This window comes from Oryctolagus cuniculus, chromosome 5, assembly GCF_051225735.1.
Source record: "Oryctolagus cuniculus isolate XC-2025 breed Fujian yellow rabbit chromosome 5, ASM5122573v1, whole genome shotgun sequence".
In the NCBI taxonomy this organism is placed as follows: Eukaryota; Metazoa; Chordata; class Mammalia; order Lagomorpha; family Leporidae; genus Oryctolagus; species Oryctolagus cuniculus.
In genome coordinates, this window is record NC_142871.1 from 53,380,039 (window position 1) to 53,399,766 (window position 19,728).

The 19,728-nt window shown below is 36.9% G+C and overlaps 1 protein-coding gene across 1 annotated transcript in view; it reads right to left on the reverse strand.

Annotated features, from left to right (window-relative positions):
• The window catches only part of RFX6 (regulatory factor X6), a 63,028-nt gene extending 47,796 nt beyond the window's left edge, over positions 1-15,232 (reverse strand). The window contains exons 1-4 of the mRNA XM_002714772.4: positions 14,957-15,232; positions 14,532-14,688; positions 11,994-12,117; positions 10,228-10,289 (exon numbers count right to left, since the gene is read on the reverse strand). Of these exons, the coding sequence (XP_002714818.1) occupies positions 10,228-10,289; positions 11,994-12,117; positions 14,532-14,688; positions 14,957-15,179 (566 nt within the window). The 5' untranslated portion in view covers positions 15,180-15,232. The remainder of the gene's footprint in view (positions 1-10,227; positions 10,290-11,993; positions 12,118-14,531; positions 14,689-14,956) is intronic.
• Positions 15,233-19,728: the final 4,496 nt, after the last annotated feature.

The window sequence follows — 19,728 nt, forward strand, 5'->3', positions numbered from 1 at the left end:
ATCTTTATAAAATGACTATTGTTTTGCTATCCGTTCCCAATAGTTAGGGGAGAAGATGTTTACAAACAGAAATAGTTAATGCCTCTACCTACATTCAGAGTTATCTTTCAGTAATGTATGAATTTTATTCAAGATCCAATGAAAATGGCATTGTCAATCTAGACATGGACTGAAACCTGAGGAAAGTAACTTGCTCAGACACATTCAGCTCTGCAAATAAGAAACAGCTTATCCATTTCTCATTACCAATTACATTTAGATACATTGATTTGGCAAAGTATGTTCTGCAAGGCAATCTTATAAACATGCCGGTTATAGGGATGTATAAAAGAGTGCATTCTTTCTTTCTTCAAACATGTATTCAGTGCTTACTAGGCACTAAGTGCTGAGATTTCAAAGAGAGGTAGAGGAAGATCTCTACCTTATAGGAGTGTCTAGTGAAGGAGAAAAGTAAGCAAAGAAAGGATTAGAATATCAAATTAATTTGTGCTACAATCAGAGCAGGTGATAGTAGACAATAAAAGCAATAATCATTTATTAAGCACCTGCAATAAATTTTATATTTTTATCTATAATATATTTTAAAAAGTTATGCATGTATGATACCAAATTTCTATATCAACCTGCAAAAACAGAGGTTCAAATATTATCTGATTTGTTCCAAAAGTTTACATAAAAAAGTAATGAGTTTGAAGGCAAAATTCGCACTCACATCTCCACATAACATTCTTTCAACAGATCATGTTGTCTCCACATTTAAGGTGCAAAATATTTATCAAATCTTGAATATCAATTTTATTTACAATTAGAAATTCTTAACAGAAATGCAGTTTGAATATGTATGCACACAAATACACTCTCTTCTGGTTGAGTATGGAGACAGAGTAAACACAGATAATTAAAATGAATCATTAAGACCTGTACCACTAATCTGAATATTTCATATTTGTCATTCATATATAAATAAAGATTTCTTCTAGACTGTAAACTTCCTTTTTTTTTTATTTGACAGGTAAAATTATAGATAGTGAGAGAGAGAGAGACAGAGAGAAAGGTCTTCCTTCCCTTGGTTCACTCCCCAAATGGCCGCTATGGCCGGCACTGTGCTGATCTGAAGCCAGGAGCCAGGTACTTCTTCCTGGTCTCCCATGTTGGGAGCAGGGGCCCAAGCATTTGGGCCATCCTCCACTGCCCTCCTGGGCCACAGAAGAGAGCTGGACTGAAAGAGGAGCAACCAGGACTAGAACCTGGTGCCCATATGTGATGCCGGCGCCACAGGCAGAGGATTAACCAAGTGAGCCACGGTGCCAGGCTAGACTGTAAGCTTATTATAATAGGAATTCAATAAACATTTGTGGAATAAATGAATGACTAACATGAAAAAAAGTGAAAAAATAACAATGTGTCATTAAAAAACTATAAACAAGAACTTCTGTCAAGGGCAGCAGAATTTTAAATTTGGTAGAGAGTAAAGATTCTCTTATCTAACACAATACAAGAAACTCTACCAACTCATTTACTATGTAAACTTATTTATTACTATTAGGATTAGTTGCTCTCCATAAATAGCTTGTGTCTTCTACCTTGGTGCCTTTGTTTTGTTGAGCTCTCCATTGGAAATATTCTTCTCTCTTTTCAAACTCATTTCTTACTCATATCTCGAGTCCAACCTTTAACTCACAAAGCTTCTTTTGTTCTTTCAGACAAAACTAATCTATGTCCTGATCTCTCTGGGTAATTTATCCCATGAGGCATATCTTTTGCATCACTGACATTTGTGCACGTGGTTTACCTCCACTACCAATCTCTAACATTTGGAGGTAAAGAACTAGATCCTTACATTTGTTGTATCCTGTATTAGAATTTGCTGTAATGAGGGACTGGCACTGTGGCACAGCGAGTTAACATCCTGGCCTGAAGCGCTGGTATCCCATATGGGCGCCAGTTCGAGACCTGGCTGCTCCATTTCTGATCCAGCTGTCTGGTATGGCCTGGGAAAGCAGTAGAGGATGTCCCAAGTCCTTGGGCCCCTGCACCCAAGTGGGAGACCCAGAAGAAGCTCCTGGCTTTGGCATGGCTCCAGCCATTGCAGCCAACTGGAGAGTGAACCATCAGAAGGAAGACCTCTCTCTCTCTCTGCCTCTCCTCTCTCTGTGTAACTCTGACTTTCAAATAAATAAATCTTAAAAAAAAAAATTTGCTGTAATGAAAAATCTTCAAACATCTATTAGATGAGTAAATATTTTCTTCTGAGATATTGAAATCAATAAAGCAGTTTCCAATGACTCATGAACATGCATTTCCTTATTCACAGTGAAATATTAAAATTGGGCAAAAATTTGTACCTTAATATTTAAAATATGTTAGTATATTTTAAAATATTTCTATTTAGGTAGAAAGATTGTTGTTACAATATACATCTCAATATTTGGCAAAATCATTGTAGTGTTTTAACACTGTCATACCCAGTTTCTTATGAAATCAATAAAATAATCTCTCCTCTTTAATCTTTTTTTCTAGTCTAACTAGGTATGTTTTATAATCTAAATAATCATTTAGTGTCTTGGAGAAGAGAGAAGAGAGAACAAATGAGCAGCTCTCTGCCTTTCTAACAGCAAAAGATAAACCTCATAAAATGAAGAGAGTGGGTTCATGCAAAGTACACATGGATTTTTTCATCTTCCTTGCAATATTTTATTGCATTATTTTGCTGTTTATAGATGTCCTTAAAATAGATCCTACTAGGAAACATTTACCAGGAATATTCTAACATAACAGGAACATATGCTGGTGATTGTTAAATAAAAAGTGAGGCCTATCTCACTGTGGAACAACTAGTTTTTTTGTTGTTGTTGTTTTGTTTGTTGTTGTTTTTTGACAGGCAGAGTTAGACAGAGAGACAGACAGAAAGGTCTTCCTTCCATTGGTTCACCCCTCAAATGGCCGCTAAGGCCGGGCACTGCGCCGATCCAAAGCCAAGAGCCAGGTGCTTCCTCCTGGTCTCCCATGCGGATGCAGGGGCCCAAGCTCTTGGGCCATCCTCCACTGCCTTCCTGGTCCCCAGCAGAGAGCTAGACTGGAAGAGGAGCAACCAGGACTAGAACCCGGTGCCCATATGGGATGCTGGCACCGCAGGCGGAGGATTAACCAAGTCAGCCACGGCGCTGGTCTGGAACAACTAGTTTTAATTTATATACTACTGTCTGGTGCTTTTCTTACAGGTTACTCTGAATAAAGATTTCCAAACCCTTGTATTATTTCCCCCCTATATGACTGCTGTCCGTTTTTATTAAAGTAGATACATGAATAATGCTCAAAAATACTGGACACAATTAATTAATTCTCTAAGAAAATGTATGCATCACAAAAGTAGCCTTTATGTCTGTGTAACAGAATTATTTTCATTCATTAGTAGTAACTATCCTTTGCCTTTGGCCTTATTTCAAGTGATGGATATCATTTAGAATTTATAAATAAGGAATAATTAATTAATGCTTGTGTCCACATTTTAAAGTGAACATATTATGAAATATAAGAGATTTTTAACAGGACACATGAAATTACTGTTGTTCCTTTTTACTACTAAAATATTTACATTATATCTAATGTTTTTCTTCATTTGTTGATCAATTTATGCCTGCACTTATATTTCTTCTTTCCCATTTCAGTCCTTATATAGAATTCCTGAAACATATGTTCCCACTGAGTTAGTAGCCCCGATGTTAGTTTACACTACACAAATGATAACTGATAAGGAAATGATGGGATTAGGCTGTTCAGGGACTTGCAATAACTTGCTATGATAAGGGCAGCTGCCATATCAGTTTTATTAACCCACTAAATCACTACTAATAAATAAGATGATAGCATTTGTCGATCATGTCTGAAAACCAAGATTTGACTGATCAAAGTCTACAAGAAATTAAAATGTAACTTCAAATCAAACAGTCTGTCATGTGCATGAAATCTATTTGAGAGTTCAAGTATGTTCTCCTTTACTTTGCTGAGCCATTCTGAGCAATGGTGGGATTCAGGCTCTGTTTGCTCACCACTGTACTACTCAGGCCTACTTAGCACTGAGAACTTCAGTAGAATGCTTGCTAAATAAGTTAATATTAACAGTGAAAATTCTTTGAAAGTGTGTATCCTATTATAAACCTCAAAAACCTTTTAACATCTTGCATTGTCCATCAATATAAATATGTATAGATTGCTTATTCATGGCATAAAACATTCATAACCATAAAACATGAAGAATTACTCTTCATTACTCTTGCATCAACAGAATTTTATTTCAACTTAAACAAAATCTGAATTTAGACATATTACAGAGGATAAAACCAGGTGTATAGTTTGGACACTGGTGGTCAAACCACGTAAGATAAATAAAACATGAACATGAGATTAGTTTTATCTTGCAGAAAATGTGCAGTCTGCCTTTAGGGGTGCTAGTGTTCTTCACTGGGAGGAGATTTTTAAAGGGAGGGAATGGATGGAGGACTGAGCTCTTAATACTGCGAGCATACTGACTGTCTGTTAAAAAAGCAGGTTTGGTAGGTGCTCTAGGGTGAGGCTTTCTGACCCACGTTAAGCTTTAGAGAGATTTTCCCCCTTAAGCCACCGGCAGTGGTTTCCTATGTGGAGCACATGACTTGTCACTGGAAACAAATTACTCTTCCATTTTTGATTATTTCAAATGTTGACACTGGGGGCCAGCATTGTGGCCTAGAGGGTAAAGCCATCACCTGCCATGCCAGCATTCCATATGGGCATTGGTTTGAGTCTCGGCTGCTCTGCTTCTGAGCCAGCTTCCCAGCTAATGCTCCTGGGAAAGCAGCTGAGGATGACCCAAGTGTCTGGGCCCCTGTATCCACGTGGGAGACCCAGAAGAAGCTCTTGGCTTCTGGCTTTGGGCTGGCCCAGCTCAGCCCATTGTAGCCACTTGGGGAGTGAATCAGCAGATGGAAGATTTCTCTGTCTCTCCCTCTCTCTCTTTGTAAACCACTCTTTCCAATAAATAAAAATAAATCTTAAAAAAAGTCAACACTGAATGATACCTGAGCCTACACTGTGATTCTGTAATTTCAGATTTTATGCTTGTTTTTATATATCACTTTTTAAAACTATTTTATCTCTTCCTTTCAATTGAATAAATTTGGTTTATTTTACTAAATTTTTTTCACCTTTCACTTTTTAATGAGGGAAAGAAATAGTACCTAAACAAAGTTGAGAGCTTTGAGGACTGGTCACACTGATACCTGGTTATTTCAGAACTTTGAAAAACAGAACTTAGGGGCCTGCCTTGTGGCACAGCAGGTAAAGCCACATCCTGCAACACCAGCACCCCATATGGGTGTTAGTTTGAATCCTGGCTGCTCCACTTCTGATCCAGATCCCAGCTAATGTGCCTGGGAAAGCAGCGCAAGTGGCTACAGTGCTCAGGCCTCCGCACCCACAGAGGAGACACAAATGGAGTTTCTGGCACTTGGCTTAGGCCTGGCCTAGCCCTGGCCTGTTGCAGACATTTGGAGAGTGAAGCAGTTGATGTAGGATATCTCTCTCTCCTTCTCTCTCTCCCTCTCTTTCTCTCTCTCTCTCTCACTCTGCCTTTCAAGAAAATAAATAAATCCTTCAAAATTTAAGAAAAATTATTCTATTATTACTTAATAATAGATACAGAATTCACTCACAATTCTCAGACTGTACTAACCATGTGCTTGTCCTGTCCATCAATGTTTCCCAAACTTTGAATTTCATAAATGAACCAGTAACATTGGGAGGGTGATATTGCTCCATGAATCTCAGACAACTAAGGACAGTTTTAGAAACAGTAGTACTACCTTGTTCCTGGAATACAGAATCTTTTGAGTTAATCATGATCTAATATAAATGATGAAGCTCTAAATGAAATGATTGAACACATTCTGGGTATTTTATGAGACTATGGTAAAAATTAAGAATATTTTAAGGCAGTTGTCATCAGAAGAGGTACATAATATTAATATGTTTTAACATGTAATCCAATGGAATTAGAATAAATTAATATCATTTTTATATCATAATAATTTAATAAACACAAGACTACTTCAAAAAGTTTATGAAAAATTAATCTTACAAAAAATCCATGAAATTCGAAATACACATTTTCAGCGAACTATTAAAAATATTTATTTTTATTTATTTGAAAGGCAGAGCAAGGGAGAGAGACAGACAGACAGACATCTTCTCTAAATGCCTACAACAGCCTGTGCTTGTCCAGGCTGAAACCAGGAGCCACAAACTCCATTAGGATCTCATACATCGGTGGCAGGGAACAAAGCATTTGAGCCACCATCTTCTGTCTCTCAGGCTGTGGGTCAGTAAGAAGCTGGATTGGAAGTATTGGCAGGACTCAAACTCAGGTACTTCGTTTTGGGATGTAGGCATCCTAAGATACAACCTATCCTGCTACTCCACAATAACCATTAATTTAATAAACTCTTTGTAGAACTGTCATACATATCAATTTCAAAATGTTTATTCCTAAAATAATCTCTTAATTCCATTGTCCACAAACTTTTTGAAGTACCCTCATATTAACTGCAGTATGTTTAGAGAACTATATTAAACATGACAATGACAATAAAATAAGTTTGCAAAATTACTAATAAAATTGGGAGAAACTATTTCTTGATTTTCTAAGATATTCTTAACATATTTATATTTCTGTTTTGTTCAATTGTTCATAGTTTATAGATAAAAATATTTTATATAAATTTATGCTATACTAAACAGACATTAGAAATTACAGCTGTGAAAATAATACCATAGAGAAATACTTAGGACAAAAATTCCAAGTCAGAAAGTAAACTTGTATTTGTACTACAAATTCATTTTTATATAGAATATAAATATCTCTAAATAAAATGCTTTATGACTGAGGCTTGTTGAATTGTTGTTGGCACTTTGAGGAAGAATCCAATACATTAATAAATTTTAAGAACTGTTAGATCAGTAAAAAAAATCTTAATAAGACATTTTAAATACCAAAAATTTCAATTGAAATTGTTTGCTGATATGACTGATATCTGAAAAAGTGTAGGCTTCACTAAATTACTATATGATAAAAGCACAAACTTTAAATTCAGGTAAGCCTGATTTAAATGCCAACAGTATTACTGTGTTGTATCTGTGCGGCCCTTGGCAAGTCAATAACCTTTGAACTGTAGTTTTCTCATTTCTTCATTTATAAAATAGCAATTCCTATTTTGTGTCATTATTGGATGGATCAGAGATAATGAGAGACTCAATAAATAATAATACAATTGTATTGCTGATTTTTGATGCATTGAGTCATTAATTTCATATTATTAAGGATATGTTAGATTGAAAGAATATTCACTCCTTCCTTCATTCTTATACTTTACCTCATTTAATCCTCTACAACAATAGTATGAGATATAGCATACCCACTTTACTATTGAAAAGCTGAGTGATCTATTCAGTGTCATATAACTATATATGGAATTAGGAGTGACATTAATGCTTGGATTTGGGCAAATTAAAACCCCATGTTCATAATCACTATGTGGATACATTATCTTCCAAGATAAAGTTTAAGGATATTCACAGTTCTTGGAAATAAAGACAGAAAAACTTTCTGGCTAAGAATAATTAGATCAAAACATTGCCATTTATAAGATTTATAAAATAAAGATCTACATCTAGGTATATCTTTCAATATAAATTAGTAAGATAGGAAAAAATTTAAATTGTTAATGCTTTCTCTTTAGTACATCTAGAGCTCATAGATATCAAATAAATTGCCAGAAGTCACCACATGTTCTATCCAGCTAAGAAGTAGAGCCTCACATGTCACAATGTCAGGGTTAATGATTCATCCCTAATCCTGAAGGCTCCTTCTAGGATTAATTGGCTTTCTCTCTAGTCTGCCTACCCACTCGCTTGTAGATCCTGTCAAGAAGATTTCTCTGCATTGCTTTGCTTCTTTCTTTCCTATCTATCTAAGTCAACACTGTCTCCTCTTTACTTCACCTACACAATTCAACAGGAATCAAATTCAGTAGGAGACAGATCGAGTCTGTTTAGGAGAGGAGATAAGTTCATTTCACATTAAGATAGGTACCAACAAACTGCTATAAGGGCACAAATAAAGTGCTTACAATAATCAATAAGTTAGGAAAAGAGTCAAAAGAGGAAATTCATGAGGTTCTTTTAAATGGGTAAGATTTATATATATATATATATATATATATATATATATATATGGGGGGGGAAAGGACATTGTTTTGGGGCAGTGGCGAGACAGCATAAAAAGAGCAACAGATCGGAGTGAAGAGTATTGGGAGTAATAATTTAGTGAGAGTATAATTTCCATGATGAAAAATGAGAAGTAGATGATAAGATAGGAAAGCGAGTTGCTACTAAATCATACTGGATCTTGGATGTCAAAGTGAAAAAAAGTTTTGTCTTCAATGGTAGAAATTATGAATCGGTGAAAGTCTCTGAGCACAGGAACTTTAAGATTTAATTGGTACCATAGAAGGTCAGGTTGAGAAAGTTGCATTGAATGGACTAGAAAGACAGAGCCAAGACCAGGTTATGAAGGTGGGAATGAGGAGAGACAAAGTTATGGGCAAGTGACTTGAGTAATCAACAAGGCAAACTCCTATCTATATCAGTGAATTGAGAACTTAAAATGTGGCTAGTCTAAACTGAGTCATGTTATAAATGTGAAATACACAAGGAATTTCCAAAACTTACTATGAAAAAATGTGAAATATACTATTAGCAATTTTATACTGATTACATGGTAAAATGACAATATTTTAGATATACTGGGTTAAATAAAATATTATTATTGTTAATTTCATCTGTTCTGTTTTACTTTTTTAAGGTACTAGAAGCTTGTGAATCAAGTATGTTGTTACATTATATTTCCATTGATTAGTACAGGGCTAGATGTCAGGGCAGGAAGAGACAGTGGAGAAGCTAGAAAAGAAGTGGTAGAAGAGGAAAGAGGACCCCATGCTGTGATGGAGAAGCCACGGGAGACTTTTTCTGTTTTCTAAGTTTCCTGTATATATTTCTTTAATTTCCAAGACAGATCATGTCAGTATCTGCTTTTGCTTGATGTTACTACCACAGTAATTATTCCTATGTTTATGTACCAATGCTCAAATTATAGACAGGAGTCAAAAAAGATTAGTAACAGTAATAACTATCCTGTAGGGTTTTGTCCAGATGAAGAAATGGACTAAAACAGAAAAATAAGATCAGGTGTAGGGCAAGTGAACAAATAGCTACACTTTCAAGAATTAGAAAACAGAAAGAAAATAGCAGAGCAAGGTGAAGGGGATAGCAAGTCTGAGGTGACTTTTTTTTATCTCACATAAAAGAGATCTGGATATTCTTGTATGCAGAAGAAAAAGATAAATGAAAATACAGTGAACAGAGGATATAAGATAAACAAAAGCTTGTAGCTGGGAGTTGTACAGAGATGGCCATAAACCAGAAGAAAAGTGAAAGACACTGAGAGGGGATATATGTGATAGCTTATTTTCTTTATATTTACATGAAGAGACAACCAAAGAGGTGATCTGTGCACGCCATTTGTCTTGAATGGAAAAGAAGAATATGCTAAGAAATTATTTTCTTGGAAAGAAAACTGAAAAGAAAAAAAGCTCTGAACCTCGTCAAGGCATTTCTTTCTATTCACAGTTTCCTGCTCCCTGGTTTTGGACTGGCTCTTTAGGAGTGTTGTTGATTGCTCCTGGTCGTGTATTTAGTCTTTCACATTCATCTTTCTTCACACTGATGCTTTCAGTAATGGCTTCAGGATTTGTATATGTTTCATTATTTTTCTCAGAGGGAACCTATACTTGTAACAAGTAGACAGAAGGAAGGTATGGCTCCCAACAAGAAATCACCGCATAATTTAAGTTATTGCAGCAGAAAGAGTAATAGCTGATGATTTTTCTGTGTCATTTTGCTTTCAAAGCATTATACTAAAATCTAAATACTAAATCTAAATACTAAACTAAATACTAATCTAAATACTAAATCTAAAACAAAAATAGTTTTAGTTCTTATAGTTGGTAAATGTCTACTTCATCAAGAAGGGCATACCCAGTGCTAGTCACTGATAAAGGCAATACTTGTTTCACATTTGTGTTAATCCTCACATACAAGCGAAGAATCTGATATTTGTTCATTGATATGTCTTACTTTGAATGACCTCTTGTTCCAAGCCGCCGGGTTGTTAGGAGGGGAAATTTCTGGCGAATTGTCTGAAAAGAAAGACAACTACTTCAGTTTTTAGAAAATGTGTGGCTCTAATGCAAGACACTCACTCCCAATTCCTTTGATCAAGTAAATGCTGAACTTTAAATGAGCTGTGAATTGAAAGAGTTACTATGGAAAATGTATTTAATAGTGCAAATTGGAAAGAAATATATCAGCAGAGGCAGGGAGATACTTTTCAGGTTGCAATATTCTCTATGTCTAAGGCAGATGATATCTGCACCTACCTTTGCTTGATAGTAATACCAAAGCAATTTTTACTTTATTTATGTACAAGTGAGATTTGGGTTTCTCAGTAATAATTCCACTCACAGATTTATCCATAATTAAATATCCTTCCCCCACTTTGGAAGATCCCATGAAACTTCCACTGTCTTACTTGATAGTAGCATTACAAAAGTTTTCTTTTGTATGCTCCTTTCCCTAAATTTGCTAAAATGAAGAAAAGGTTATAAAGATTAAAAAAAAAAAAAACATGTTCTACATAATACAGGAGTTTTAACTTGGATTTTATATTCTATACATGAACCTCACAGCACTCCCTCACAAATTTATGATCTGTTAATTTCTTGGGGGGCTAAATCTATAGTTTTTATCAGATTCTCAAGGTGCTTCAGCAGTCAACAGTTAAGAATATTGTCATATGGCAGGCACAAAATGTGATGCGAACATGAACGTAAGTTGTCCTACCCAACTTCCTCATTTTATAGAATGGGTCAACTGAGTTTTGAAGAGATTATATGCTTTGCAGAGGGTCTCAAAAGGAATTGGATACAGTCCAAGCTAGAAGCAGGTCATTTGATGATCATGTTTTATATCTCACTATCCACACAAACAGATAAACTTCCAAAATAGAAAAACTAAGCTAAAAAAAAAAAAAAAAAAAAAAAAAAACAGGAGGCTTGACCACAGAATTCATTATTTTATGAACAATGAGTCCCTCTACAGGTTACTATTTAGATTTCAGTTTACATGAGATACAATAGTTGAGACCCACACTTCCTAGAATTTCTGAGATATCCCAGGTTCTTAAACAAAGCATGACAAGAATATCAAAAATCAAAGCTTTCCCAAAAAAATAACATTATTTCCTGATTCTTCAAAAAATTTAATTAGTATGATAATGCCATATTTATAGATTCCTATCCTAACCATACAGGTTGGGAAGAAAGGAAGATTATTCAATGACAACAATTTAACCAATCCAAACATAAAATCTTGGAGTTTGGAATATAAACATATTGAGGATGAAGTAGAGAATTAGGAGACCTATTTAGTTAACATTAAAAACTTACTAAGAACAAACATACTTGAGCCACCTACGTAGTAAGAATAGCCACTAACAGTATTAACAAGAAACTTGTCACCTCATTTAATTTTGCCCCTCCTCACAACCCATATCGGAGTCCTTAATGCTGTTTGAAGGGAAATGCTACTCCTTAAATGAAACTTGTTTTAAGTTCATATTAGATCTTCTGATAGCCAGGGTTCTAATATTCCAAATCAACATAGAAACACATTATAGTTTCAAACACAGTCCTTACAAGATTTCATTTCTGCCTGCAAAATGAATGTACTACTATTTGTTAAGAGAACTATCTTGGATGAACTTGTTTCCATTCTGCTTGCCTGATATGACTTTAGTTATTAAGTAATAGTAGTTACAAAGCAGTAGGCAGTATGTCATTTACCTTTCCAAATGTGGCTGCACAGGCTGGCTCCAGCTTCTCTTTCCTGCAGAAATCTAAGTAGTGTGCATAAAGGATGCACCTTGGCAAGCAAACTCCTTCACATACAATGTAATTTTCTTCAAGCCTAAGGGAAAAAGAGGTCAAAAATTAAGTCAAGTCTTTTCTTTCTCCTTTTATTTCCACTTGCTCATTGACTTAATACCCATTTTGAATACAGACACATTTGTACAGATGAGTTAATAAGTAGACTTGAATGGACTTTTACAATTATGGATATTATTAAAAATAATATCACAAGAATTAATGCTAGAAGAGCAAATGGCCCAATGAATATCTGCTAGTGAAATTAAAGTAACACAGCTAAAGTAAAATCACTCTGTGTGGTCTAATTTCCCAATAGTATGTCTTACTCTATATGAATCCTCACTGTATATCATGGCTTGTTCCATGAAATATAAATAGGAATGGTGAAATTAAAGATAGCTGTTTTAGTTAAAAGAATATTTACAACACAAAAGGGCTCACAGGTTCCAGCTTGGCAAATGCTCCCATTCCTTTACTTTTATTCACACACTAGTTCTGAACCCTAAGTAGTTAGGAAAAGATGGTGATATATTCATTTGCAAATACATAATGGCAAACTCATATATTTAAGTCTGAAATAATATTAATCTATTTCTATCCTTATACCTTTTATTATGAACAGTACTATAATTATCTGAAATATCCTATACAACTGAGACACAATATAATTCCTTATAAGTGCCTTCACCCATTTTTTACAAATGTAACTATATAAAATTTGAAAATCTGAAGATAATTTCATTTGCCATTCAGTTAAGTGCAGCAAATATATATTCATATTGCAACTATATATTGCAGCAAATATATATTCATATTGCAACATATTGCAACTATGTAAGGAGAAAAAAAAGTACAAGACCCAGAATTGCTCTAGTGTTGCAAAACAAAACATAAAATAAATTTGCATACAATAAATCAAACACCTGGTTGACAATGAAAATTGAAGATAATTTTTTCACTTCAATTTTCAATTTTAATTTTTAACACTTCCAAGATAATCCTATATCTTAAGGATAATTCTCAAAAATGGGAATGACTCAAATCTTTAACACTCATTTGTTTTAGGAGAAGGTATGGAAAATTCATACAAAATTGACTGTAATAGTTTCAAAAACTGGAAATTTTTATCAGAAACATTTAGCTGTTTAAAATTAGATATTAATGACACACATATGTCCACTTTTCATCTGGCTAATTTTGATATTGTTGTCGGCTTTGTTTTAGTTTTCAAAACACAGAGTAATCCTACACATAGCTGCAATGTTCAATTTGGATAAATCTAAGGTTGCTTCCACTCATTCAATTTGAACTGAAAAATGGGAGAGATCTTCCAATATACCTGAAATCAAAAACATTTTTGACCCAATTATCTTAATGAAAATAGTTGGACCCAAATATTCCAGATAATTAGTTCATTTACTGCTTTAGTGTATTCTTAAGCAGTAATCATGACACCAATTTCAATAATTTAACTAGCTTTTGAGGAATATTTGGTTTATGTTTCAAATATTTGAAAAGGTTCAAGTATTTGCACAAAAATATAGTATGTATAAATTGTATTTTAATTTTTAAATGAATAAAAATAAAATTTGATAGTTTCTGATTCTATATTTTGCTGTATTTTTCTAATGTTTAGATTATTCTTTATACATAAGCAGATTACATAACTAATTAGTAAATACATAGCCTTTTTATCTATTTGCTTGTTTATTATTTGGAATTTGGGAGGAAATTTGTACTACTATTTCTTCATACTAGGTAGTAAAGCTTTATATTACATTTTTACTTAAGATCTTTCTTCCTTTTATGATAAATATTACAAAATGCTCTGTATACGTATAACACCTACTGATAAACTAAGTTTTAAATAATTTTCACAAAATCAAATTTATGATATTCCACTATAATAAATCATATATGACAGGTGTCATAAAAATAGCCAAGCATTTTCTTAAGCTAATAATGATATCTTGACTAATTTTGTATGTCTTTGATTTCAAACACATTTCATCTTACAATCAACACATTATTTTTTATTTGTCCTCTGGATAAAGGCAGTCGTTAAGACTGCTTCTCCTTTTAAATTATTTTAATGCCTTGTTTTATGAACACAAAAATACCAAATAACAAATACTAACTTGATTGCATGTTCAGCAAATAAACCATAAAACGTTCATTATATTGCTTACACGGAAAGAAATTGTAATTTTTATCAATGATGAACAAAATAGTATAGCTTTTATTTGTATTGCAGATTATTTTTCATTTTTCTCAGAATGCCTGTATACTAAATAATCAGCAAAAATGAATGTTTTGGGTAAATTCATAACTCATCTTCTAAACTTCCCCAGAAAGTTTGAGGGAGAATCAAAGTGTGGAAAGCAAAGCTCCTACAACCGCAGACTTTCACGGCGCGGGCAGGTGCTTGCTGGTACCCCCGTGGGCGAGTCTTACCACTGCAGCGTGAGCTGGGTCTGCTTCTTTTTGTCCTTCATAATCTGCGTGATGGTTTTTTTCTGAGACAGGTGTTGATCGTCTGCTTTGGTTTTGCTGTCATGGTTGTCCGAATCCTCCTCTTCAGAGGAAAAGCTACCGTTATTTAAATGCATTTCTGATCGCAGGTCGAAGGGATGATAAAGAAAAATACGATATAAAATCAATGAAGTAGCCTGTAAGCGTCCTCAGGTGGCCTATCCGGGGAGGAGGGCCCGAGCGCTAAGCGAAACCCCCTAGAACTCATCTCATTTGTCAAACACAATCTTTCGGAAAGAACATTCTCCCTATGTGCATATTTGGGAAGTGTTTATTTTGATTACCGACGCCCTGCTTACAACACCTCCTCCTCCCGCTCACATCCCCGGAGGGAGAAAGGCACTCACCTGATTTAACTCCAACCCGCAGCTCCGCGTCTTCCCCGATCAGCCCGCCGCCCGGAGCGCCCCTGGGCTGCGCTTCAGCCGCCAAGTACCGTCGCTCCTCCGGGTAGCCGAGCAAGCCCTTGCCCAGGAGCTGCAAGCAACAGTCCTGCTGGGTCTCCGGGGAAAGTTTGGGCGAAGCCTGCGCCTGCGAGAAGGCGTCTCCCAACTCTGGGACCCTGGCCATCGTCCTGGCCGTCAGAAACCTCCGCACCCGTCGCTCGGCCCGCACCCCCGCGGAGTCCCGAGCCCGGGATTGGGCGGGGCGGGGCGGGGCGGAGGACCCGGGGCCGCAGGGACGGGGGAGGAGACCGCAGCTGCAGGGGCCCCCGGACTGGGCAGAGAAAGGACGAGGTAGGTGCACAGGTGCAGCTCTGACTGCCCAGAGGCAGGCCGAGAGGGCACTGCCTTTCCCCACTGTCTGCTGTCCGAGCAGATGCTCTGCAAGGAACTCACTTCCTCACCTGCGCCCGTCACGCCCTTAGCAATGGAGTCCGGGTCCCCACACCCTTTCCTCTTTCTCTTCCTTCTCTTCTTGCCCAGGACACCAGTAACACGTTTCACACCTCAAACTCCCAGGAAGGTATGAGAAAACTTCACTCTCCTCTATGCAGGCGTAAGTTGGCCCCAGCCACGCGTGAGGAAGAGAGTACCCGAGTCTTTGCGGACTTAATTACTCCTGGAATAACCCGAGGGGTTGTGAGGGCACTCCTCAGTGGCTGGTGGACAATCCTACAGCATCACACACTGCTGTGCGCAGAGGCACTCAGACTGGGATTCCTGAGCCTTGCAGCACTACCGGATGTGGCCCTCACCTGGCATTTACGCCCATCTACAGTATTTTGTAATTTAAATGCATCCCTGGTGATCCCTCTTCTCTAATACCTAGCTGCAGTGAGATGGGCGTTCGCTTGAATGAAAATAAAATTGCAATCGTTTTCCAAACCAAAATGGTAAGTCATGAGTGGTGGAAAAATCAGAGCTGTGCTCTCTTTAAGCACGAGTCCTTGGTGGATACTTGAGGTATCCACCTCAAGTGGATGGCCACATAATCCTCCCATTGTGAGGTGCCTTTATATGCCTACTGCTCTGCAGGAAAACCAAGGTTCCTGCTTGGGCCCACATTGCCTTATCACCACCTACAGCCTGTTGCCCCCTCTTGGAGCATTAGAGAGAGAAATCACCTTTGAGCTTTCATTAATATTAATCTACACTGCATTAAAATTAATATAGGAAACCCGAAGTGGGACCCATGGTGGTGGTTGACTGATGGGTAAATTAATAGGAAGAGTAATACAGTCTATGAGCAATATCTTGCCTAGGCAGATGAAACTCTGTGTTTGAACCTCCCCCATTTTATAGCACTACTTGTGGGAAAGGCGTCCTTGCTCTGTCCAAGGGTTTCTCTTTACTTGGTACCTCCAGCTGTTGAATTCAGGCTGAGTCCACCCACTTACCCACACACCCAGAGCTCTGGGGTTGTTACCCCACAGGATGACTTTGCACGGCATCTTCTCTGCCAGTTCACTGAGTGCCTGGGAACCTGCTCAGTCCACGGGGTTTAGCTCCACAACACTGAAGGTCAGGATACTGTCACCCTCAGACCCAACCTATAAAGGGAGTCCTTGTGGTCAACTGTGTATGCTCTGCTCACTTATATCACATAGCCAGAAGAAAAATGTTCAGAAAAATTACTGGAATTTCTTTTTACATTTTTTAAAAATACTGAACATTTGACATCCAAGGTGTGTGTGTAAGTCATACAGACACTAAGTGAATTTCTGGCAGTTTTTCAATTGAATTGATCAGTGGGAAAGCACAAGATCATTTAAAATCCTACATGAACTTGTTGCCTTAGTTTAAAGTAAACTGTCTGCCTAGCAATATAATGTTAAAGTATTTTGTTATTCTAGTGTTTATTTATTTATTTTATGTATTTGAAAAATATGTAGACACATGCACAGAGAGATCAAGAGACAGAGAGATTCCATTTAACATTCCCCAAATAGTCATAATAGCGAGGGGTAGGCCAGGCAGAAGGCATGATCCAGTTACTCAATCTAGGTGTCCCACATAGGTGGCAGGGACCCAAGCCCAAAGCTGCATATTGGCAAGAAGCTGGAATGGAAAGCAAGAGCAGGATCAAACACACGCTCTCCAGTGTGGAACATGAGTATCCCAAGTGACATCTTAACTTCTATACCAAACATCCACCCTTGTTTTTGTGATTCTCTTCTGAAATGAATAGATCTATTACAAGTAAGTAGATTGAATCAGTAGTGAAAAAAAATTTGACATTAAAGAGCCCAGGACAAGCTGACCTTACTGACAAATTACACAATATCTGAAGAATTAAAATCAACCTTTGTCAAACCTGCGTTGTGGTGCACACAGTGCTCTGGAGAGCCAGGGAAAGCTGTTATCCCAATTTGTGGTTATTATGATTGATTTGAGCTCTAGGGACTGATCTTTTAGTGAAGTAATAGTGCTAAACAAGCCATAAGGTCCTGGGCAAAAAAATACATAAATAAGGAGAATGGTCTTTCAAAATAGTGATTCTTAAGATTGTGTTTTAAATATTCTTTTAAAGAAAATTTATGTGAGCTATAAACTCCTCAGGGAGAATAACACACACACACACACACACACACAAATATATATATGAACAAAATTCTGTAAACAGAATAATAAGTCCCAAGTAAAAAATACCTGAAAATTTGATCCATTTTAAGGGAAAAAAAAACCAGGATATCTGAAAGAGGAGATTGGTGGAAGTTCCTACATAATAGTACCTTCATAAGAGGGGGCACTACATTAAAGAAAAGGAATTTGGAATTAGATGTGTTTGTAGTTATTTTCTTTGTAACTCTGGACACTTAACCTTTCTGAACCTGTTTTCTTCTTCCTAAATTGGAAGAATAGTTCCTGCCTACAGTAGGCCTTGTAGGTACTCTGTCCAGATCCCTTGTATCCCTTTCACATTTTCTGAACACTGCTTTCCCAGCTTCAGCCTCTGCTTGTTTCCAGTAACCAGTCCTAGGCTACCACCTGAGTTTCTTTGGAGGAAGTTTCCTTGGCCACCAGAGCATCATTGCCCATAGGCAGAGACAGCCCAGGTACCTGGATACTTACATGCCCAGCTCCTTGAATTCATGCCTGATAAATCCAAGCTGGAGTTTCTGAAGCCATCCTCCACCAGACCATCCTGACATCTCCCCCCTTGTTTGACTTCATTTCCTTCTCTGTCCTGCCACAGCGACTTCTAGAAACACTTCTGCAAAATCACTTCTGCAGATGAATACTTGACTCTCACTCTGTGACTTAAGACATCTTATTGTAGAATTGATCTAAGAATTAAATGGAATATTAGAAAGAAAAATCTCGTACTGTGCCTGGAACTAAGTAAGCCCTCAATAAAAGGTACCTGGATTTCTTTTCTGAAACATTAGATCCTTTTACTTCTCACGGGCAAGAGAAAATGTTTTCTCGGGGCCAGTGCTGTGGCACAGCAGGTTAATACCCTGGCCTGAAGTGCCAGCATCCCATATGGGTGCCGGTTCAAGTCCCGGCTACTCCATTTTCTATCCATCTCTCTGCTATGGCCTGGAAAAGCAGTAGAAGACAGCCCAAGTCCTTGGACCCCTGCACTCTTGTGTGAGACCTGAAAGAAGCTCCTGGCTCCTGGCTTCGGATCAGCACAGGCCATTGCAGCCAATTGGGGAATGAACCATTGGATGGAAGACCTCTCTCTCTCTCTCTCTCTCTCTCTCTCTCCTCTCTCTCTGTGGAACTCTGACTTGCAAATAAATAAATGAATCTTTTTTAAAAAGATGTTTTTTTTCTTTCATTTCAGAAGGTTTCTCAGAAACACCTTTCTCCTGAAAGTTTTGTGAAAGTTCATGTACCCCTTTCTCTCTGTCTCTCTCTCTCTGTCTCTCTCTCTCTCTTTCTTTGATGCACTGAGATTACTTTGTGAATACAGAAAGCACTTCAGATTCTTCCTTCTATGGTATAAATTCAGGTTTATGTTGATTTCAAATCAAAGTTAAGGCAAGTCATAAACCTAACAATAGAGCTGCAAAATACATAACACACATTCGATTTTAAATAAAGATGTGAAATTAATTCAAGAGGAAAGGAATAGCCTTTTCAATAAATGCTACTGAAGCCACTGGGTGTCCATCCACATGCAAAAGAATGAATCTGAAACCCTACTTCACACAGCATATGAAAATTTAAGTCAATCAAAGTCCTGGATATGGAACTGAAGACACCAGGTCTTAAAGGAAAACTGTGCAAATTAACGGTATAACTAGTACTCAAACAGTGCTTTATACTTTGTGTGTCTGTGTGGGTGCAAACTGTTGAAATCTTTACTTAGCATATACTAAATTGATCTTCTATAAATAAAGATAATTGAAAATGAATCTTGATGAAGAATGGGATGGGAGAGGGAGTGTGAGATGGGATGGTTGCGGGTGGGAGGGAGGTTATGGGGAAAAAAGCCGCTATAATCCAAAAGTTGTACTTTGGAAATTTATATTTATTAAATAAGAGTTTAAAAAAAGGAAACTGTGGTAAATCCTCATGGCTTTGTTTTATATGTATTTTTCTTAAATATGATAGAAAAATACAAGCAACAAAAGAAAAATTAGATGAATTGAACTCCACCAAAATATCTGCATCAAAAACACCATCAAGAAAATGATAGTGAAAGTTTGGGAGGGAGGGGGTTG